The sequence below is a fragment of the Peromyscus californicus genome, unplaced genomic scaffold (assembly GCF_007827085.1).
Source record: "Peromyscus californicus insignis strain IS unplaced genomic scaffold, ASM782708v3 Scaffold_5__1_contigs__length_169319896, whole genome shotgun sequence".
Lineage (NCBI taxonomy): Eukaryota > Metazoa > Chordata > Mammalia > Rodentia > Cricetidae > Peromyscus > Peromyscus californicus.
Genome location: NW_026294573.1, coordinates 154,648,678 through 154,673,477, shown reverse-complemented (window position 1 = coordinate 154,673,477; position 24,800 = coordinate 154,648,678). Strand labels below are relative to the sequence as shown.

The 24,800-nt window shown below is 37.9% G+C and overlaps 1 protein-coding gene across 5 annotated transcripts in view; it reads left to right on the top strand.

Moving 5' to 3' along the window:
• Wwp1 (WW domain containing E3 ubiquitin protein ligase 1) overlaps nt 1–24,800 on the top strand; it is a 134,335-nt gene that overhangs the window by 38,368 nt on the left and 71,167 nt on the right. For 4 of the 5 annotated variants that reach the window (XM_052717006.1, XM_052717003.1, XM_052717005.1 and 1 more), the window contains 5 exons: nt 195–333; nt 926–1,050; nt 7,088–7,225; nt 7,309–7,375; nt 9,726–9,910. In XM_052717006.1, coding sequence (XP_052572966.1) covers nt 195–333; nt 926–1,050; nt 7,088–7,225; nt 7,309–7,375; nt 9,726–9,910 — 654 coding nt within the window. The remainder of the gene's footprint in view (nt 1–194; nt 334–925; nt 1,051–7,087; nt 7,226–7,308; nt 7,376–9,725; nt 9,911–24,800) is intronic. The other variant, XM_052717004.1, reaches the window with a different exon arrangement.

Genomic DNA, 24,800 nt, shown 5'->3' with positions numbered 1-24,800 from the left:
TCAAATGGATGAGTTATCTCAATAAATTGGTTTTTGAGAAAATGAGGTGGCTTTCGGACATTAGTAGCTTCTCCTTTTACCAGTGAGACATGTACCTAGAGGTGGAAGAACACTTCTGTTTTTATTGGTTTACTAGTTGGCAGTACAGATTCGTTGGTTGTACATACTGACAACTAATTATTGTTTTCTGTTAGTTTCTAGTGCCAAATTAAAAAGAAAAAAAAACTGGTTTGGAACAGCAATATATACTGAAGTCATTGTAGATGGAGAGATTAAGAAAACAGCAAAATCCAGTAGTTCTTCTAATCCAAAATGGGATGAGCAACTGACTGTGTGAGTATCTTATGTAAAGGATACAAAATCTTCAAGTCACATGTGCTATGTTTTGTATTTTGTAGAATGACTTCAAGTAATAAGGTTTTTTTCTTTAAGAATTTAACATACGAAGAAATTTTTAATTTCACTTTTCTCAAAGAGGAAGCACAATAATTGTGTTTTTGTTTTATAGACAGTTATTTCCACATGGCCGTATTCTCTCTGAATGTTTGATACAGAAATAAAGTCAGTCATTTTTAATTTTGGCATTGTGAGGTAAAACAATATAAATTTACATGTAATAGAAGCTTTATAACTAATGACAACCATTCTAAACGTCTGTAGAAATGTGTTTCCACAGAAATTTTTCTGAGGTCTCAGTAATATAATCAGTGCTGTGCTGGTTGTTAACTACAAAAATCCTGATATAGTTTTTAAAGTAATAATGTATTTGTAAATACTTGTTATTTTCATTTCTGATCCAATCAGTTTACTATTTCATACAGTAGTAAACTGAATTCATGGTTTTTGAAAAATCATTGAAATAGATAAAAGAATTAGCACTCACAGTGATGCCGTGTTCATTTTTGTTATAATGTTGTTCATGCAGAAATGTGACCCCACAGACCACCTTGGAGTTTCGAGTTTGGAGTCACCACACTTTAAAAGCAGATGCTCTGTTAGGAAGAGCAACAGTGGACTTGAAGCAAGTGCTGTTAACACACAACAGGAAATGTAAGTGCTTTCTGACCTTTGTTTCTTTATACAGTACTTCAGAGACTTTAAACATAGTCTTCTAAAGTCCAGAAGTGAAGTGTAGTGCTGTGTTTATAAAACTTAGAATTGCCAGTGGTTGCTTTCAGAACTGTGTTGTAATGTACAGTGGGCAGTATTTTCCCATCCTTTCTTCACACTGGAGATCATCTACTAGTTCTCTGATACCACTTACCACCACTCATTTATTATTTACCTGTGTACTTTAAGACCTAATTCAAGCATGGTGGTATATGCCTGTAATTCCAGGTGTCAGTAGGCTGAGGCAGAATTATGAAGTTCAGGTTAGCCTAGGATGAATAGATAAATAGCATGTCCTCTCCCTCCCTTCTGACTGCTGGGGATCAAACCAGGTCCTTGTGCATACTAGGCAGGGACTTTGCCTCCTCACTGTGTCCCATGCCCTTGAACATATTCTTATTTTCCTTGACAACAACAACTTTATTTAGATTAAATATTCTAGTGTTATAATTTTTCAGTGATTACTAGTTTGTTCTGAAAAGTATGGAGAAATGAAAAATCAGAGAGGAGCACCTGGGCAACACAGAGTTGGCCTTAGGGGTGTGAGTGCAGGTGAGCCACCCCTAGAGCCAGAGAGCAGGAGAACTGGCCCTGCCCCTTGCTCCTTGCTACATAGGGTGAACTAGCTGGGGCAGTGCTGGAGAGCTTGCCCTGGTGAGGAGGATGGCGAAAGCTGACCAACCCAGCTACCACCCTGGCCCAGAACCAGGGCTAAGAGTTGGCCACCGCAACATCCACCCCATCTATGAACTGCTGGGGCACATGAAGGGGCCAGCCCTGCATATCCAGAGCTGCAGGATCTCCATGACACGTCAACAACAGTATGTTCAAAAGGGTCCCAGTAGGGGCCCAGTATTGATAGTGTAGCAGAAGCCAGAGGCCTGGAACCAGACCAGTGATTCATTGCAATGGACACTTGCAAGTAAAGATGTATGGACTAAAGGGTATACTATTTCACACTACAGCTTCCATGGTGCGATTTTGTTTGTTTTTCTTTTATTTTAGTGGGGAGGTTGCAAGAGCAGAGGTTAGATATGAATGGACAGGGACATGAATGGGATCAGGATGCCTGATGTGAAATTCATAAAGAATCAATAAAAAGTTAAAAAAAAGGAAAGAAAAATCACAGAGTACGGAAATTACAATTCTATCTGAAGATAACCACTCAATAATTTGTTCTCTTTTTCTTGTTTTAGACATACTTTTCCACTGAACTAATCATCTACTTCTCTTTAAAAAAAAAAAAAAATCAACAGTATACTCTAAGTGCCATAGTTCTGTGATTGAAATTTCTTGGCATTGGGATCTTTAAAGTAGTTTAGACTACAATAGTGCTATGTACAAAACTTTGTGTGTATATACATAGATTTATAATTCTTTAGAAAGAATTTGTGGTTTTAAATCTAATCTTGTTAGTAATTCACTGAAGATTTAAAAACCAGAATTCTAGTTCATGATATTTTTCCTTGGCACAGGGACCCTCATCTTCTCTGAATCACATCACAAGTACTGCTGAAGGGAATACTAGTTCAGGATTTTTTTTTAATAATTATTTTATTTTTTAAATTCTGTGTATGTGTGTCTCTGTATGAGAATATGTACATGTGAGTGCAGGTGCCCAAGGAGGCTGGTGGCATTGGATTCCCCTGGAGGTGGATTTACAGGCAGCTGTAAGGCCTGATATGGGTGTTCAGGTCCTCTGTAAGAGCAGTGTGCACTCTTAATTGTCTCCAGCTCCAGAGCCATATAGTGGTTTTTACATTGTTATCCCTGGTATTAGGCAGTGTTCAACAATCCACTGAAGTAATACTTCTGTTGACATTTGTGGATCTTTGTGCTTATTGCCTCAGTTTCTTAGCTATTTTTTCAGTAATTTCTCAAAGTTGGGGCTGAGGATGTCTCTTAGTGGAGCACCTGCCTAGCATGTGCAGGGCCCTTGGCTCAATCTACAGTGTTATGGCAAACCCAAAAAACTCCTAAACATTGGTTTACTAAGTTAAGAGTTTAAAATGTAGGTACTTAAAATAATAAGTTGATTTTTTTTTTTTTAATTTTTTCTGGAGTTGAGGATCCAACCCAGGACCTTGAGGTTGCTAGGCAAGCACTCTACCACTGAGCTAAATCCCCAACCCCGATTTTTTTTTTTTAAGTTCCTTCACAAAGTCAGGTTAGTCATTGTCCCAGTTCCGCAGTGGCAGTTGGTGTCACCTCTTCAGAGAAGGGAATGGTAGGAGTGGGAGAGAAAAATTGGCTAGGCCATTGAGGATAAAAAAGGCACCCCATTCCACCCCCTCAAGATAACCTGTTTCTTGGGTAAAAGCCAGAGCTGTCTTGGGCTTCTTAGTAGTCTCATCTTTGCCGTAGGCTGGAGATGACAAAAATGTTTAGGGACTTGGATCCCTGACCTGGTGCCCAGATGGTTTTATGGTTACTTCTTCAGTGGGGGGAGAATGAGAGTAGCAGTAATTAAGGAAAAATTTCTGGTTAATAGAATAGAATCTCTGATCTGGATAGAGACCTAACTATCAGTTGGGCAGGTCAATCCATGGGCCAAGACATCACCCCTCAGGATGGAGGGAACACCTCTAGGAAGATGGACTCCCCTTAACAAATTATTACTCCTTTAATGAGATACAGTGCTTTTCCTTCCCAGAGTTCCTGCTCCCACACAGCTCCTCCAAGCTAACATGAAATTGCCATGAGGCTCATTGAGTCTGCTCACCTTTGCAGCTTTTCCTTTTTCTTCCTTCTATCTTTTTATTTTGGATGCTGGTCACAACCTCAGGATGGTTTTGTTGTTGTTTTTGTTTTTGTTTTTGTTTTTATGTCTTGGGCTTTCTAACTCTTTCTTTAAAACTCCTTCTCCACCATGTGTCTGCCTGATTCCCTTAGGTGGAGACCTCCATGCTGGTAATGCAAACAGCATGACTCTTCACTTCTTGCCTCCATTCTTCTCCTGTGGGCAACTGCTGAGATTTACAGCTTGCTTGCCCTGGGTGTTTTTCTATTAAACTCTTAGTAATATTGTCCCCTAGCTTCAAAAGAAAAAAAATTCCTTCTGAAAATCCACATGTAATTGAAAGTGTTTTTTGAACACCAGGAGTTTTAGGAAAGAAAATATATTACTTATGGTTTATGCTAATTTAATTATCTGCCATTGCTTGGCTTATTTTGGCCATGTCATTTGCCTTGGTACAGAAATTAATAGGCTTTGTAAGTGTATGGTATCTTACCTGGATTCTTAGATCATTATCTATGTTTCTACTACTGTACATTTAGTTTGTTTCTAACTGTGTTCTGAAGGTTAGTCTGTATTCAACCTCTGTATAAATAAATAAATAAATAAATTTAATCACCTAACCTCCATGTAGAGTTATCTATCTTATGCAGTCATCTTCTAGGAAACTTGTAATGTCAATATAATTTGAGATAAAATCCTCATAAATTGTATAAATTTAGGTATCTGATCTACTTGAGCAGAATGTACTTAGATGAAAAATGCTTTTAAACATTTGTAAAGTGAATGGAGAACTTCAGAAAACCAGCAGTAGTATCCTACATAGTCATTAAATTTTGTTCTGTTTTGTTTGGAGGTAGGGTCTTACTATGTAGCCAGACTATCCTTAAGCTCATGATCCTCCTGTCTTGACCTCTTGAGTGCTGAAATCTCAGTCATGTTCCACCATGCCCAGATGTAGCTGGAGTTTTCTCTAGTCCTGCTAGGGCCTGCAGTTGGTCAGACCCAAGTAAACACACAAGAGACTTGTATTACTTATAAACTGTATGGCCAGGCAGGCTTCTTGCTATCTAGTTCTTATATCTTAAGTTAACCCATTTCTATTAATCTGTTAAGTTGCCACATGGCTTGTGGCTTACTGGTACTTTTATACCTCGCTTCCTCGGTGTCTGGCTGGTGACTCCTGACAGCCTTCCTGTTCCTGGAATTCTCCTCTCTCTTGTCCCCCCATACTATATACTTCCTGCCTGGCTACTGGCCAATCAGTGTTTTATTTATCAATCAATCAATCAGAGCAACATATTCATAGCATATAGAAAGACATCCCCAGCACCCAGATCTTCAACAACTAGAGCCTTTTTTCCTCATTTCTTTGAGGCTCGAATCTGATTGAGTTGATGGTAGGGCAGTTTTCTTCTGAGACTTCTTACATTGACTTGTAGATAGCCATCCTTTCCCTGTGTCTTTATATAGTTTCTCCATTTTGTATGTCCATGTTAGTAAATTTCTACTGATAAGGGCAGCACTTGGGAGGCAAATACAGGCAGATCTCTATGAATTTGAGGCCAGCTGTGGACATAGTGAGTTCCAGGATAACCAGTGCTATCATAGAGAGACCATGTCTCAAAAAACAAACAACAACAACAACAAACCCAAAATGGGCTGGAGAGATAGCTCAGCAGTTAAGCGCACTGACTGTTCTTCCAGAGGTCCTGTGTTCAATTCCCAGCAACCACATGGTGCCTCACAACCATCAGTAATTAGATCTGGTGCCCTCTTCTGGCCTGCAAGCATGCATGTAGGCAGAACACTGTATACATAATAAATAAATCTTAAAAAAACAAAAAACAAAACAAAACACAAAAAAGAAAATCATATTGGATAATAAAATGATCACTGATGAATTTTAAAGAGAATTATTTTTCTAAATTATTAACTGACAAATTATATTTGTGAAGTAAAAAGTCATTTTATGGCTTACGTATAAAACTGAGTAATCAAATCAAGTTAATTAATATATCTGGTCAAGTACCGATTTTGTGATGCATATTTAAACTTTCAGTAAGTACATAATTACTTACTGATTCACCACATCATAATCTATTTCTTTTTTTCTTTTTTTTTTTTTTTTGGTTTTTCGAGACAGGGTTTCTCTGTGTAGTTTTGGTGTCTGTCCTGGAGTTTGCTCTGTAGACCAGACTGGCCTCGAACTCACAGAGATCCGCCTGGCTCTGCCTCCTGAGTGCTGGGATTAAAAGCGTGCACCATCGCCGCCTGGCCCATAATGTATTTCAGGCATGAAAACCCCGTATTTCTTTTGTATATTTGAACCCTTATACTCTTTCATTTGTTGTCTTCACAAGTTCTTCTCATTTCTAAGTAAATTTAATATATATTCTGTGGTATGGAAGTTGAGTCAAATTGGCTTTGCATTTAAATCAGAATAGATTTAATGGGAGGGAAGTATTTGGCCTTGCATAAGAATCACCAAGCTGTCATCACAGTATGTTCTATTTATTGATTACCAACTGTGTCAGGTGTGGTGCTACAACTTTCTGTGCTGTTTTGAATTACGTCTTTGTGATTCTCCACTGGATTTGAAGTTCCTTTTTGATGTGTTTTGTTTTCGAGACAGGGTTTCGAAACCCTGTGTAGCTCTGGCTGTCCTGGAATTCACTTTGTAGACCAGACTGACCTTGAACTCACACCTTTGTCTCCTGAGTGCTGGGATTAAAGGCATGCACATTTTTGATGTTCTTATTGTTCCATTTTGTAATGAAGAGTGAGGAAACTGATGCTAACTAAAGCTTGAATAACTTAGGTTTGTATAGCTAGTAAGTGGCAGAGGTGGAATTGTTAACTGAGACTCTTGACTCTCAGGATGAAATTGTGCTTCATCCACGGTCTTTGGGCTCCTGCTCAGAAACAAATTTGCACAGCTTTTGTACTTATTATCTAGATAATATTAGCATATCCTCTGAAGGTTATACTGTGCACGGAAGCAATTAAAGATGATGACAAAAGTGTGGCGCTTGGGACGAAGAGTCACTAAACTGTCCAGAATGGAATTATTCCTATTGTAGTTTAATGCAAGGTCCGGTCCACAGATATGCATGTAAAGAATTACTTCCAAATGCAGCAGTCAAGTTCTGAAATACAGCAGTTCTTGAATCAAATTATCTCTAAAACATGTTTTTATATGTGGCAAATGTTTTTAAATTAGAATTTTCTTTTTTCTAGTAGAAAAAGTGAAAGAACTATTAAAACTTTCCTTGGAAAACAAGAATGGCATAGTGCAAACTGGTGAATTGACAGTTGTGCTTGATGGATTAGTGATTGAGCAAGAAAATCTAACAAACCACAACTCTTCTCCAACCAGTAAGCTGTGCTTATGTTTTTAAATTAGTAAAGAAAATTGACAGATACGTAGAAACTGAGTTGTTTTTCTTCATGATGTTTAGCAGAAATACAGCAGAATGGTGATGCCTTACACGAAGATGGAGACTCTTCAACACGGGCCACTACCGGGTAGAGTTCTTTACTTTATTATTTGTGACAACATGTTATAATATTTCCCAGGCATGAAGTTTGTGTTTTCAATTTAGTTTATTTCCTGTTAGCTCCTTCCTGCTTCAGTTTCTTGATTGTTACGATTATATTATGGGGTGGAGGTAGGGGTGTTCAGGATCTTATGTAGCCCAGGTTGACTTCGAACTTACTGTGCTGTTGAGGATAACCTCTAACTTTTGATCCCCCTGCTTCGGCCACTCAGGTGCTGGGGTTAAAGGTACATACCACACCCTATTTAGAAGTTTAACTTTTTTTTGGGCACGTTTAGAGACAAGGTTTCCCTGTGTAACAATCCTAGCAGTCCTAGAACTCACTCTATAGCTCAGGCTGGCCTTGAACCTCAAACTGAGATATCCGCCTGGCTGTGCCTCCTGAATGCTGATACTAAAGGTGTGCACCACCACTGCCTGGCAGAAGTCTTAATTCTTAACCTCAATTTAGTATTTATCATAAAATTTAAAAGCCTAACCAGGGATACATTAAAAGACACTATATCAAAAACTACCAAAAATATATTAATATATATTAATAAATACAAATACAAACTTAAAAGCTTAAATATAAATATAAAGATGCTATTTGCCGAGTACCCGGGAAAGAAACTTTAAAGTAATAGCTTATTAAGATCTAAAACATAAGAAAATCACTGTTCTGGCCATAGCATAATGTTTCAACTATTCACTTATGCTGTGGAGTGTGGTTGTTCTTCCTTTCTTATTGAAAATGTCTTTTCACAATCAGTATTTACAATTTGTTGGCTAATAGAGTGAGTAGTGTGGGAAGGAGACCTTATTGATTTGGCATTTTCCTGTAGCTCACAAGATAAATGACTGATAGATTATGGCCACAGAATTCATCCTGCCATTTCAAAACCTCCCTGCCATTCACATTTTGTGATGATTAAAAGATGATTTGAAACATGTAGATGGAATGAGAGTATATAATAATTCAAATATGGTGGAGTTAAAATCCAAAAATATGAAAATATATTCTTATATAATTGACTTGGTACATCTGGGAAAATATGCCAATAAAGGGCAAAGTATAACCTTTTGGATGCTGCTCAGTTCCTGACAACATTATTCTTCATTGCTGTCGCATGCTTCTCATCAGAGCACTTGAGCAAGCTAGGTATGTGGCACACTCCCGCAGTTTGAGATCCTTGGGAGGTTGAAACAAGAGGAAAGCAGGTTTGAGGCAGCCTGGGTAGCTCGGTGGGACCGTGTCTCAAAACAGAAACTGTGAAGAAGGCTCAGGAGTAGAATTCCTTTGTAGAGCATTTGCATACCATATTCAGAGACTTGGGTTTGATTCTCAGTACTGCCTTTTTTGGGGGGAGGGGGCGGGGAGCCTATCCTTCAGCAGTTGAGCCATCTCTCCAGCCCACCCACTACTGTTTTGTTTTTTTAAAAAAAAAAACTTTTGAAACTATGCTTTTAAATTGTGTATTTGCCTCAAATAAACAGTCTCCAGATTATAATTTGCACTGAGAAAAATTAATGAATAAAACAATGTAAGTTTGTGGATTAAAATGCATTAATGTGTGACATGTATTTAAATTCTTTAAAATACAGTCTTAGATTTTAAAGGAGTTTATTTTACTACCACCTAAAATTTAATCCTGCGTCGTACTTAGTTGCTCATGCCTGTAATGGCAGCACTTGAAAGGCAGAGGGAATTGCTGCAAGTTCAGGCAGGGCTAGCCAGAGTTACACACCAAGTTTTAAGCTAGTCTGGCCCTTCTAGGAAGACCTGTCTCAAGACAAAACGAGCAAAACTGTTGTTTTAGTTTATGGTAGCACATCTTGTTTTTAAAAATAAGTCCGGTGGTGTCAGGGGGTTCCCAAGGACTTCTGTCTCTTAGAATCCACTGATACTGGAGGGCTGAGGAGTGATACAGACATCAAAATTATCTGGAAGTTTTGTTCAGACCTTACTTGTCTTCACTGCTAAATACAATTCCAAGGTTAGGATTACTTTTTGGACATTTCATAAAATTTCATGAGCCTTTGAAGTTGCTCTCAGAGCATTTAAAGTAGCCTAATATTCTTATTTAAAATACACAATTTGAACAGTGTTTGAAGGCCTAGATACACTCAGCATACTTGGTGTGTCTGCCAGCGTGGACACTTACAACTGGAGGTAGTGTAGTTGAGTGTGTTAACAGCACGTGGTATCTCTTTCTCTCCTCTGTCTAGCACTCCTAACTTAATGTTAGAAAGTCAGTAAAATTTTATGTAAACTCTGCTGACAGATTGTTTTATTGTACTTAACTCATTGAAGTTAGAATTTTGTTTTCTTTTTAAAGGTTGGCTGTTGAAGGTACTATTGGAATAGATAATCATGTACCAACCAATACTGTTGTTCCCAACTCATGCTGTTCACATGTAGTTAATGGAGAAAACACACCTTCATCCCCATCTCAGGTTGCTGCCAGACCCAAAAATACTCCAGCTCCCAAACCACTCACATCTGAGTCCACCAGTGACACAGGTAACCTTGACTGTTTGCCTCATTGTTTGAGTGAAACTTGAAGAAGTTTATGTATTTATGCCTCCATTTCCTTTATTATGTTATCATTCTTTATCTTCTGTAATATAAAGTGGAAAGTTATTCTTTATCTTCTGTAATATAAAGTGGAAAGTTATACTAAATTTTTCTTATTTTATTTTTTTTTTGCTTTTAGTCTTCTGAATTATTTTATTCCAAAAACAGTTGAAAAATCACAACATTTTATTAAGCAAGTGCTAATATGTTGTAAGATTCTTGGGCTTTAGGCCAAAGATACTATTTAATTAGTGATATAAAGTATACTTTTGAAAGAACTTGAGTGAATTCATTGATTTGTTAGCAAAAGTTAGTAATGAATGGTTTCTTTAACCTGTCTCCAGCATATCGTATGGATTCCCCTTTAATAGCTAACTTGCTAGAAGTGTGTTCTGTGATTTGATATAGCTATCAGAAAATTTATATTTCCCCAAGGGAATAATTACACTGCTGTAGAAGAAAAATCCCAGGAAGACTTTATAATGGTTTTGGATTTATCTGAAAATATGCCATGATATGAACAACACATGGTGCTCCATACTTCCAAGAAGGCTGATACAAGAATGAACTTAATTGTTTCTCTTTCAGAAAAGAAAAATGACATATCATGATAGTATAAGCCAAGTAAAACCCATCTGATGAAGGGACAGGTCCTCGTGAGCTCCTCCTCCTAAATAATTATTGACAGTTGATGGCTTCTGGAAAGTCAGTTTTCTTTAAGGGCGTGACCCCACACCCCTGAGTATATGAGAAGCACAAATTGGACTTAATGGTTTATTTTTAAAAAGAAAAAAAAAAGCATGTAAAGTGTGGGGGGCTATCCCTCACCCCTACATTTTCCCAGAGTACTCTTGAGTAGAAGCGGCAGGAAATATTAGAAGGATAGAGGGGAGAGAAAAAGATAGAATATACAGGATAGACTTGGGAGGGCCTAGATCCTAATCCATTGGGCCCCGACTATCTCTGCCCTAGGGTATTTAAAGGAATGCCAAAGGGTAGAGCAAAAGACCTCCCTGCAAGTGCAGACCATCTCAGACACCTGTACTCAGGCCCGTGATCCAATCATCCTCTTTTTGCAGACCTGCTGAGTAAAGCTTCTAGGAAACCTAAAAATGGGCTCCAGCAGGTTCCCTCTTCTTAATGTATAAAAAATAAGTCCCCATTAAGAGCTAATAGCACTCTCCATTGCTGTCATGCCTCCCAGTATAAGAGTAGAAGATGATAAAGATGGCATTCTTTTTTGGAATGGGTCTAAGGTGACTATAGCAGTCTTAGCTGCATCAAGCCCTTTAAATCAAAAAACTCTTGATGCAACTGCATCAAACTTAAAAACTCCTTAGCTTCATCATTTACATTAACAGGTTAACATAATTCTAACAAATATTGCTATACATAGTTACAGTTCTTTCAATCTTACAACTTAAAGCAAATTCTTAATAGAAGCATTTGAATTTCTTGCTAACAAAACATAGGATAAACTTCTGATGTATTCACATCAAACTTAAACACTTAACTTCAACAAACCATGGTGAATCAGTATCAATAGGTTAACATAATAACTCTAACATGAACATTACTATTAATTCCTACAAATCTACATTCAAAAACAGTTTCTTAATAGAACTATATAAAACATAACATTAATTCACTCAAGTAACATGAAAATATTTTTTAAATTAAATAGACTGAGGAATCATAACACTTCCCATTTTCTTTATAATTTTTTAGAAAACTCTAAACTTCTCTATTTAAACAGTTCCATTTTTAGGCAGTTCCATTTTTACATAAACAGTTCCATAAATCATCAACGTTGATAGAATCTATATACATAAGTAAATTCAAAATTGTCCCATTGCAATGAAATCACTCCTGTCTAATTCATTTCTTAAGTCCTAATATTCAAATTCTGGTACCAGCCCTCCAAATATGAAGAAACCCATAACCAAAACCTTTTTGTAATTTTATCTCTCTTTTTAAGTTCAAAAAGTTCAAATGAATTCTGGTACTAGACTTCCACTTCTAAATATGAAGAAACGTTTTACAACCAAAAACCTTTTGCAGTTAACAATTTCAGTTCAAACAAGCGTCTCTGCAACTTTCGTTCTCAGTCCAGAGATATTTTGTAGTTACAGTAGCATTTTATGGCAGTTTTTCCCTCAGAGCGAAAACTATTAGCTCCACAAGAGCTGGTTGGTGCAAAGTCCTCTCAACAGAGACTTTCTTTTAACCATCAAATAGAAACTACAACGTTTTTGCTGCTAACTCAGGTTTTTCTGCACTGGGTTGATGTTCTGTGGGTCTCAGCTGCGGATGCCTGACCATGGTTGTTGTGTTGGCTCTGGCGTCAGCCATTCTTAGTGGCTTCGTGAGTTTCTGAAACCGCTCAGACTGCCAGCTTACAGTCGCCTATGGATGCCCCCAGGTTCCTTCACCATATTATAATCTCTATATTAAACCTTTCATGTCCTAAGACCTAAAGCTTATATCCCACCTTATTATACCTAAGTCTTACTTAAGCTCTTTATTCCTAAAACTTAAAGAAACTCTATAGAACTGCCTTAGCAAATATCTTATACACTCATTTAAACTTACATTTACAACTATCATACTTCTTACAAGCTTATTACTACATATCTTAAAGAAATTCTATAGATCTATTTTACAAACTTACATTAAGCAAACTCTCTATAGAGCTACCATTAGTAAATATCTAACTTAGCAAACACCTAAAGATTTCTTAACACCTAGAAGTGATTTTAAAAAGATTTCTTAACATTTAGAAGAGATGTTACATTATCTTCCAGCAAGACAGAGAGTAATATTCTTTGGACTTCATTTCAAACCCAAAAATAGAATGAGAAGAAAAACCTTGTAAGGAACGTTCTCTTTCTGAATTGCTCAGCTAGTCATTTCATAACAGTCAATTTCCCATCAGGAGAAGATAATTTGTCTAAGTTGGAGTGGGGTTCCAGACCTACATCATTTAGCAGGTTTCCCTGCTAGACTGTCTTGAAAGCTTAATGTATTTCTCTGTGACTTCATTGCTCTTATAGGTAGCTCTTTGTCATCCAGCTACCATAAAAAACACTCTGCGCAGTTATTAGGCAATATTAGGCATTTTCTAAAGGGAGCCTGTAAAGCCAGAAGCAGCACAGCTCTGAGTTCTGTATCCTTGCAGTTTTTCACTGGGGCTGACACTCAACAAACTCAGATAGTTTTCCTCCTTCTTAATTTTTTAAAAGCTGTATTTTAAGTTTACCATGAGCTTTTTTTCAAGCTGAAAAAACAGTTTTTCTGGAAAATACTGCCATCTTTAGTGGAAAAACTACCTTTTCCCAGAATGCATTTCTGTATATCAGCCTGCTGTTATGAGCTACCTTTTGGACTCCATTTCCCATAATTCCTTTTGGGTCCCAGAGTCAACTTTTGGTTCCCTTTTACCAGGTTTGCTTTCAAACGAGCTTTTTTCTTTAGCACGTGAGGTTTCTTGAGTCAAAAGATTTCTGTTCTCCCTGAGCTGGCCTTAACAGGTGTTTTTCTTTTGTCTGATACTGGCCCCAGATCAGACTCACACCTGCTCCGTTAGCGTGCATAGAGGCTGGCATCCCTGATACCAAAACTCCCTCAAGGCTTGTCCATTTGCCCAGCCAGTCAGTGAAAAGGAACAAAAGCACTTAAAGCAAAACTTTCCTACAGCTCCTTCAGAGAGACTTTCCCTGATAGATCTTTATCTAGTCCTGCGTGTTTCTTCCTCCCAGATGCAGAGCTTCAGATGCCTCAGGCTGTGACTCTCTGTTCCTCTGCTAACTGCTTCTGGAGATAGGAACTTTTGTTCCTGAATCTACCTCAGACTCTAGCAGCTTTCCCCAGGTCCTGCACCTTTGGGGGAGGAATCTGTCCCTTCTCTGTTTCTGTTTTCAGGGTCTGTGTGGTTTGTGTTCAGAAATCCAGCTTCTGCTTTTTTGTCAAGGGAGGATTTTGTTGTCCCTAAGCTCTCATTAGGGCAGGTGTGTTTCCCTGATCAGGCCCTTCACCTGACCTAGTTCCTGAGCTCGTTTCCTTGTTTGTCCCAATGCACTCAGTGGCTTATCGCTTCTCCCTCCCTCTCCTTACTGGGAGTCAATGGGGGAAACTGAAAGTGCTTGAAACAAAGCTCTTCAGAAATGTCTTTTCCCCCATAGAAAAGAGAGCTTTTCTCCTGGATGGTTCTCCATCTTGTCCTGGCTCACTCTTTCCCCAGGCAGTGTCTGTGACTCAGCAGTGCAGGTGCAGCTTGGCTTCATTGCCTTCTCCATGCCAGCAGCCCCTCCCATCAGGGAGGAATCTGTCTGCCTCAGCTCCACACTCAAGGAAGCTGTTGACAACTGCAGGAACCCTAGTATCCTTGGAATGCACTCAAACTCGGGGGTGCTGGCTAATCGCTTCTCAGTTGTTGGTGAGAAGCGAAGATAAAAAACGCTAACAGAGAGGGTTTGCATTTTTCAGGGGACCTTTGTGTTAATGCAATGATGAGCAACCTTTTCATTCTGATTGATGCCCACCCAGAAACAAAGCCCCTGATGCCTCAGCTGCAGCCACAGCTAAGAGGCTTGGCTTTACTGCCTCTTCCATACCAGCAGTTTCCTGCCCCATTTGGCTCTCTGTTTGCACTTTCCCGAGTTCTTTGGCTCGGTTCTCGTTGCAGAGGGATTTCTACTGGCCTGAAGAGACAAAGCTTAGAAGAGAGATTTTTAGGAACACAAGCCCTGCCTCCCTCATTGCAGAGAGGATTTTTAAAGCTTCCATTGCTTCCTTCTCACCAGCTGCCCCTCCCCTGTCTCTTCACCTTCTGGGGGAGCTGTCCTGCTGCAGCTTTCTGCCTGCACTTTTTTTTTTAACTAGGCTATAACCATAGTGAACTTCTGGCTGCTGTTTTTTTCTGGCTTGAAAGAAAGACAGAGCTTAGAGAGGTTATGCCCTATTCTAAGAGGTCTTTCTGTTTTTTCTTAGAGCGAACCACAGGTGAATTCCCGCACTCTTCCAAGTGCATCTAATTTTGACCTTACAGAAAGCGAAACTGAGAAAGTTCTGAAAAGCTTTTTAGTTTTTTTAGAGAGAGATTACTAAGTTTTTTTCCCCAAGAAATCTTTCAGTTTTTGAGAGAGAAACCACTCAGTTTTCCCAAAACTTCTGTTCTCTAAACTTTTTGGCTTCAATGGCCAAGAAGAGACTAATTCTGTTGGTAAGGTGTTGTACAAGTTTTCTCAGTCATTGCTAACAGAGCAAAGAATTTTTGTTTCATCCATCTGCATCTGCTGCAGGGGAAATCTCTTTCCTCTGCTGCTTGGACTTAACATTTTAGCTGTCCCCAGGCCAAAAGCTTCCATAGGAATCTTTTTTCTGCCCAATAATTTCAAAGATGAGCCTTTTTTTGCCTGTTAAGCTCAAAGAGGATAGATTTTCCCCAGTTTGCATTCATAGCCCCAAAGTTAGAAAATTAAAACTTAGTTTCTCTGTCTAGTTGCCTATCTTATCCTAAGTTTTCTTAATGCTATTTTTATTAATTTTTTCTACACTACCTTACTCTTCTAAGTTTTTTCTATACTATATATCTATTTCATACTTTCCTTACTTTTCATAGATAGAAATTAAGAGAGAGACAGAAAGAGACAGATCTTGATATAGAAGATTTTATGCTGTAGCCTTATATTCGGACATCCTTCCAGTCCCTTTTTTCTTTTTCTCCTAAGGATAAAACCCCCTGCCCCACTTAACTTTTTTTTTTTTTTTTTTTACTACTACAAAGCCGGATTGGCTCAACTGCTTTAACTGGTAGGACCTAACTCCTACTTTCTCCAAGTACTCTGGAGGTAGGTAGGTAGGTAGATAGATAGATAGATAGATAGATAGATACATTTTTTTTCTTAGCCCCTGTTCAGGTGCCATCTGTGGGGGGCCATCCCCCACCCCCATATTTCCTCAGAGTACTCTTGAGTAGAAGCAGCAGGAAATATTAGTTAGAAGAATAGAAGGGAGAGAAAAAGATAGAATATACAGGATAGACTTGGGAGAGCCTGGATCCTAATCCATTGGCCCTCCACTGTCTCTGCCCTAAGATATTTAAAGGAATGACACTGGGTGGAGCAAAAGACCTCCCCCCAGCACAGCCAAGTGCAGACCATCTCAGACACCTGTACTAAGGCCTGTGGTCCATTCATTCTCTCTCTGCAGACCTGCTGGGTAAAGCTTCTAGGAAACCTAAAAATGGGCTCCAACAGTAGTAAAGTTGGAGTTATTGGAGAGAGGGTATTAGATCTGGGAAAAGTAGGGGGCAAATATGATCAACATATATGAAATACTTGAGAAATTAATATTATGTTTTTAAAATTCATCCTATGGCTGGACAAAATACCATTCTGAATACGTGAGCTACCTTTTGGGCCAATTTAAAAATTAGAATGTGCAGTTTTAAATATATGGTCTGAAAAAATAGATACAGAAAGATCAATAGTAGTTTTATATCAGGAAAGAAGAATGGTTTGTCTGAGCACCAGGCTTCTTTACATGGGTCTAATGCTTTTTAGCTTAAAAGACCTTTCAGTTTACCAGATAGTAATCCATAGGAAAGAACAGGAAAAAACAAAATAAAGTAAAAATCTTTTTGAAACTTACATATTAACAGTTATTTCCTGGTGAACTCTTTCAATAAGTTATAAAAGTAAAATTACAAAACAAAAAGCCAAAACTTGTTCACTCACATATTACCAAACCAAATGAGTTTGTTTCATGTGACAGTTGTTGGATTCAGGAGTTGAAGGAGTTGCATCATCTCTTTCAGTAATTAGATGTCATGACCAATAATTAAGTCGATTCCTTATTCATGAAAAGAATCTGATGATAAAAAAAATATGGAATAGTCACTTCACAAAGGCCAGTTAAATGTATGGAATTTGAAGAATTTGCTCTTGTTTCTGAAACATTTATCTGTGTGAGTAGATTAGTGAAAGTGTTTACTGCCCTTAGTTATTGCATGTTTTAACTTTGGGCTTATTCAGATGGTGATGAAACGTGAAAGAATGAATCTTTGTACAGCTAGCATTGTAGACTCTCTTGTGCATACTTTATAGCTTGTTGAATATTTTATATACTCTCTCCATTGGGGATGAGTTCATTATTCACATTCTTCTACCTGTTTTTATCTGAAATTTCAAGGTAAAAATAAAACCCACACATGAGGAACTAGCATTGAAAATAATGCCCTGGCACTTGTGAATTTATAAAGAAAGGTAGGGCAGTCTTAACAGCTGACATCTACTATTCATGTACTAAACAATGAATATCTATTTACCAGCTACTCTTGCAGTCATTCTTTGGGATATGTACTAATATTTTCCATTTGCTGCGAAGGAATTGAAGTGCAGAGGGGTCACAGGAATTAATATCCAGCTCTGTGGCTTTCAGCTTTATACTACCTCCTATTCACATTTAGTTACAAAGAGCTGATCTCAAAAGGCTGATTCTTATCTTTTATATTGAGATAGGCTTCCCAGAACATTCTCCCAACCTTTTTGCCTGCTGTGATTTTCTTAAAAATAGTGTAACTGTCCTCATTCCATTTAGTTTAAAGGGCTTCTAAACCATTTGTGTTGGTAGCAACCACTTAGCTGATGTCTTTGTGTGATAGTTCTTTACTTACTTATAAAATTAATTCAGATATCTTTTCAAGAAATGGGCATTCCCTGTTCCTTTAATATATAGGTGCCAAGTAGTATTCCCCAACCCCTTTTGAGGAGATGGGTGCTGGGTATTGCCACAGGTACTTAGAGATAGGAGGCAAGTACTTTACCATTGAACTTCATCACTAATATTCCTTTTTTCAATTCAAGTCTTTAAGCCAGCTTTTGTTATTGGAATTGTAGTAATGAGTATGGAGCCCTATATGCTCTCCCATTCACCACCAAGTGTTTGCTAGATCCAGCTAATGCTGGTGTATACTGTTGAAGATCTTGAACTGTGAGCTCAGTAAACCTCTTTTTTTCCAAGAAATTATTCTAATATACCTGTAATTCAAAGTTTCTGAAATCTCCCAGTAGTGGTGGCACATACCTTTAATCCCAGCACTCTAGAGGCAGAAGCAGGGGGATCTCTGTGAATTTGAGGCCAGCCTAGTCTACACAGAGTGGGTTCCAGGAAGAAAGTTTGTGTGTGTGTGTGTGTGTGTGTGTGTGTTTGTTTTGTAAATTCATTTGAACTGGCATGAGGCTGTTTGTAGTTTCTGCCAGGATTGATTTTGATTTTTAACCTACTCGGGTGTTGGTGTGATATATAATGCATATGCTATATTACTGTTCTAAATTCTAAAACATGAATTCTGGAATACATTTGTCTCCAAGGGGTTCAGATAATGAATGTGGGCCAATACTAAGGAGTTCAGAGAAATAATTTCCCACCAGAGGTAGTATTGTACATGAAGGCTTTTTCTCCCTTTTGATTAAGAAGATTCATTTGAGTTTAGTTGCCATAAATATTTATTCTGGATTACAGTGAGATGATGAGATAGTGAGAAATAGAGTAAACCTGCAAAGAGTGAACTTAACCTGCTAAAAGGTGACAAACATACCCTCAAAGTTAGCATCTCTTTGTATAAAGGTGACCGATGTTCTTCATTAATCGCTTTATAACTCAGTTTTAAAGGTTAAATGAGATATTAAATAAAAATATCTGTCATAGTTCTTGGAAAGTGGTATTTAAGAAAATACTATATTCTTTTCCACTTTACTCCTCTCTAACTTCTAGTCTGAGATGACTTTTTCTAATGTATAGTTATTACCACATGTATACTATATGTATAATAGATAAGTGTGATATGATATCAGACAAACCTATTCTATAGTCATGTTAAACTTTTTTTTTTCTCTTTTTATTAATACTGAGAAAACTGCAGAGAAATGTATGGGAAGGTCCTGTATGCTGGCCTCTACCATACTAAACCCATCTGTGACTATAGTAAGTTACCAGTCAGGAAACTGGTGCTAATCAAGCTCAGACTTAGTCACTGTGAGCAGTTCTGCCTACTTGCTTTGTGTGTGAGTGCTTAATTGCTTCACAGCGTGTTTCATCTAACTACCGTTATTATAGGTACAGAGCTGGGCTGTTCCTACAGGGCTGCCTTACAGACTTTGCCTTTGTAGATGCAGCCACTCTAAAATGATTTACCTGTAAGGAAATTGCATAAGCAAACAACCAGTTTTCATGTCATAGTTTGAAAAGTAGTAAAATGGTACCATGATCTTGTTATGTTAAAATAACAAAATACTCAAAAGACTGTGTAGCTAGCAAATAAAGAAATATTTTAATTCTAGTACTCGAGAGGCAGAGGCAGGCTGCCCCTGTAAGTTTAAGGACAGCCTTATCTATATAGTAAATTCCAGGCCTGTCAGGGCTACATAGTGATCCTCTGCCGGGGGGTGGGAGTGAGGTGGGGTGTAAGACAGAGATTTAGTTAGCTACTTTCTAGTCTGAGAATTCATAATCATTTAGTTCCTTTGGAATTCTGGTGAGGACCTCATGTTAGATATCCTCATGGTTGGAATATATATTAAAGAGAATGATGACTTGATAGGACAGGAATTCTGAGAACTAGGAATAAGACTTAATATTTCATAACAACTCCCTCTCTTAGGAACTGACTTGATGTTGTGTGAGAACTACCTTAGTCCTTCCAAGGGCAGCAGCTTCAGTGACCTAATTATTTCTCTCACTCAGAAATGTTATATATACAAAATCAAGCTAATTTAATAATGAAGACAAAGGATCACGAGTTATAAACATGTATAATCATGACTTATAAACATGTATAATCAGAAAGTATGAAACAGTATCACTTTGTAAAAAGTATCAGATAGAAACACTGGATTGAAATGTATAATTTAATTAAGTTTCATTTCTTGAGGTCTACTACTTAGGTGGGTTTTGAGAAATGCATATTGCCATTACAGCACTGTACTGAAAAGTTTGACTACTCTAAAATTCCCCTGTACTTTATTCACTCTTCCCCATTCCCTAAGAATCACTGATCTTTGTGTTGTCTCCATATTTTTGTCATTTCCAGCAGATCTTATGGCTAGAATTATGGAGTTTGCAACCATCTCATATTGACTCTTGTCTCTTAGGAATGTGTATACCTCTCAGGTTCTTCTGTGTCTATGACTTTTATTGTTTTTCTTTATTGTGGTATCACCATTTGTTTATCTAATCACCCATTGAAGCAGCCTGGTCTCTTGAGTTATAAGCAATTAGGAATGTAGATTCTGTCCACATTTGTGTACAGGTTTTTAGTGTGGTCATAAGCTTTGATCTCATTTTGGTTGACAATGAGTAGATCAGTAGAATGTATGATAGAAAACTGCCCAGTCATTTTCCAAGGTGACTGTGCTGTGCATTTCCACCAACAAGGAATGAGAATTCCTCTTGTTCTTCATGCTTACCAGCCTTTCTATTTAAGCAGAGCTGTATTTTCCCACCTTCTCACCCAAAGGTATTTTTTTAACCTATTCTTAGTCATTTTATTTTTATAAATGTCTCAGTATGATGGTGCATGCCTATAATCCCAAGAGCTTGGCAGGATTAGTTTACAGGACTGCCTGGAATAAAAACAAACCAACAACAACATCAACAACAAAAAACCCCAACAAACACCAGTACAGTTTTGTTTTGTTTTTCTAACAGACCTTGAATATGGTCTTGATAGTGAACTTAAGGCTCTTCATTCTGCCAATATGTTGTATTTGTATTTAATTTATTAGTTATAATTTCTGATTATTTATTGTGTGTGTGTTCTAAATATTCTCCTTTATATCTGAGTTTTACCCTTTTTAGTGTTTTTTTTTTTTTTTCTTTTTTTCTCCAAGACAGGGTTTCTCTGTGTAGTTTTGGTGCCTGTCCTGGATCTTGCTTTGTAGACCAGGCTGGCCTCGAACTCATAGAGATCCGCCTGGCTCTACCTTCTGAGTGTTGGGATTAAAGGTGTGCGCCACTGCCGCCTGGCTCCCTTTTTAGTGTTTTTGATTTTTCTAGTCTTAATACATTGTCAAATATAAACAGCAATATTGAATTGGAATAGTGATTCTGATCATGCTTACTTTGTTCATTAGTTTTTTATTGTATACTTTTTTAGCTAGTATTGAAAATATTTCTTTTATCCTTTGTTCATTTACCATGATACATTTCCTAACATAATTTGCTAATATTGAATTATTTTTGATTATATATCATGTTGGCCTATGGTTTGGGGATAATGTTTTATATGAGTTGAAAGTTCTTTTTTTCCTAATACAATATAATAATTTAAATCATGTAAGAATTGTCTATAAAGCTTAGAGAACTTTTACAAACCTTGTCCACCCCCAGTGTTTGAGGGATACATTTCTCCCATCACCTTTCCATTTCACTCTCATTGGTCATTTAAAGTTTCTTTCATTTGCCTAATACATTTCAGACTCATTGCAATAAAGTTCTGTGTATTTCTGATTTTACTCATATAATTTTGTTTTTCTTTGCAAACATTGTCATGGTTTTTTGAACTTTTTGAACATATATTGGGTAATATATTTAAAATACAGATTTCTAGACAGTTCTCTATAAATTTATCCTAAAAATATGTATGCCCCTTGTAGAAAGCAAAAGCTGAGTGTCATTCACTCCAGCCTTCTTTTGTGTTGCTCACCAGGTAGCCAATGTAGTAGTTTCATTCTGAAGCCACCCATTTTGGCCTCAGTTGCCCTACTAGCCAGTAGGTGGGAATGCCAGGTGCAAAAAACGCACTGAGCAGAAATTCACAGTGGAGAACTTTGCTCAGTGCCCTTCTGGTACTCGGCTGATGCTAGACACTGCAGTACATTTGGGTTTCCAGAGCCGTTTGTGAATCCACTTGGAGGACAGACCACCCGTTTGGGGGTGATGAGTATAGGTCTCATGCAGTACACTACCTGTGGTTCTGACAATCCTGTAAATCACATTCATGTCCTAGCTCCCCTGCATAATCTTGGATGACTGCCCATTATCTCAAAGTCCTTAAACTTGTCACTCAACTCACCAGTCTCAGAGAAAATAAGGTTTACCTTGTTATGATCAGTTTCCCACCACATGAAGGAGTCCCTGGATTGTTTCAGGGACACTCCAGTGGGACTAGAATATCTCAAGGTAGACATCCATTGAAGCAGTACTGCAGTGTTTCCTCTAAGTTTCTAGGAAACAGGAAAATGCAGAGACTTATTTCATCAAGTAGCAAGCTCACACACTACCTTGTCAATATATGTCTCCCTTCAGTGACATGACAGATATATACTAGGAAACGCAGAGAACTCTTCTGCATCCATGTGCCTTGCAGATCTCAGAACTGTGTTGATACTGCCGTGTCTGTCTTTGCCATACTTGGTACTAAGGTGCACTTTCTTCGTTCTTTAGTCTATTTTACATGTCTCTTCCTGTCCTCTGTTGTATTTCAGTGTTTTTAGTGTTTTGATTCACCCTCAGAGAGAGGCAAGCAAATGCTTGTTGACTCTAATCTGCCATCTTGAATTTTCTTCCTTGTGGGTTCATAACCAGAAGTGGAGTTTTCTGTCCTGACTGCTTGGTCCCAGTTAAACACAAAAGCTTATATTAATTACAAAATGCTCGAGGTGTTAGCTCAGGCTTATATTAACTAGCTCTTACATTTAAAGTAACCCATTTCTATACATCTATGTATTGCCATGTGGCTGCGACTTTAACGTTCCACCCGTATCTTGCTTCTTGGTATCTAGGCTCGTGTCTTCTCCCTTGACTCTGCCCTCTTTATCCGGGTCCTCAGTTTGATTGTTCTGCCTAACCTTATCCTGCCTTGCCATAGGTCAAACAGCTTTATTATTAACCAGTGGGAGTAATACATATTCACAGTGTACAGAAGGGTCATCACACAGCATCTCCCCCATTTTGTCTAATCAAAAAGGTTTTAACTTTAACATAGTAAAACTACATACAACAAAACAGTTACTGAGCAAGAATTACAGTTCCAATATCCAGTCAATTTGTATTTGACAAAATCAGAGAAAACTTTCAATTATTCATCTTAATCTTGGAGAGTCTAAAGTTCATTCAATTATCCATCTTATCTTGGTGAGTCTAAAGTTTCATATCTAATTTACCTTTTCTCATAACTAAGAAAAATTATGACTATCTAGTCTTCATCTCCATCAAAGATCCCAGAAGCGTGAAATGTTACCTAATGACAGGGATATCAGGCTGTCTGGACAGTCACCCAAAGTTCCTCTGTAATGTCGGGGCATCAGTCTTTGGCCTACAGGTCTATAGTATCTGACAGACTATTGTAGCTAGAGTTTTCCTACCTGGCCCACAGTCAGGACAAATCTCTCTCACCTGCCAGTCCCACAGCCATCAGACCCAACCAAGTAAACACAGAGACTTATATTGGTTACAAACTGGCCATGGCAGGCTTCTTGCTAACTGTTCTTACAGCTTAAATTAATCCATTTCCATTAATCTATACCTTGCCACATGGCTCGTGGCTTACCGGCATCTTCACATGCTGTTTCTCATCATGGCGGCTGGCAGTGTCTCTCTCTCTCAGCCTTCCACTTCCCAGCTTTATTCTCCTCCTTGTCCCACCTATACTTCCTGCCTAGCCAAAGGCCAATCAGTGTTTTATTTATTAACCAATCAGCAACACATTTGCCATACAGAACATCCCACAGCAGACTATAGCATGGACTTTTGAAGGACTGTCCTACCCTGTCTTGGCAAAGTTTGGCAGTCACTTTTCTTTGTGTCCTGCTGGTCCAGTTTGGCCAGTAACTGAACAAATGAGGCAAGGACAATTTCTTTGTCCACATGGCTAGCTTTTGCCACAAAGAAAACAAACTCCAAATGAAGTTTCTTCAATGCCCATCAACCTCTTTGAAATAATTGGTGCTGTCAGGAGCAGATGTGCCTCACTGTTGATAAAAGTTTAAGTTTTTAAACATATTAAATGCCATATTCTGTAGGTCTTTGAAGTGTTTGAAGACCATTTACCTTCTTGAAATATATCTCTGTATGACCTTGAAAACATTTAACATTACTGTAAGCTTGACTATTATAGATGTTTATTAATCTGTATTTTTAATTATACATTATATTTTTAAATGAGCTGTATAAGCACAGTATCCTAAACAAGAGTAGAAACATAATACAGCATAACAGAAATAACTTTAAATTTGTATAAACTAAAATACATGCCAATTTAAAATATTTTGAGATTAACAGTTGTTTTTTTTGATTAAAGTAGATTCAATAATCTACCCTTCTCCCCATCATAATAATCTACCCTTCTCCCCATCATTTCTATATCATATCCCTCTTTCTTCTGTTAGAAAGAGATTGACTATGACCAATAACAATTTGTAACCAAACCCCCTTAAATGAAAACAAACATTTATAACCAATATTTTTGGGAATGTGGACATAGTTTTCTAGACAACTTCTTAATGATTGGTGGGCGCTGGTAATTGTAGGATGAATTGCTAAATGGTCTTTATTAATAAAAAACCCAGAGCCAGATATTGGGGTGAAAACCAAGAGATCAGAGGAATAGGAGAAGCCACAGCCAACCTCACCTTACCGAGTCCTCAGCTTCCAAAAAGATCTACTTTCTGTATGCCCACGCCTATATGCCTTTCTGTTCTGCCAACTCACTTCCTCTCTCCACCCAGCTACATCACTTCCTGTCTGTCTGTACAGACCTCCAGACCTCTATGGTTAGTACTGGGATTAAAGGCATGTGTTACCATGCCTGGCTCTGTTCCCCGTGTGACCTTAAACT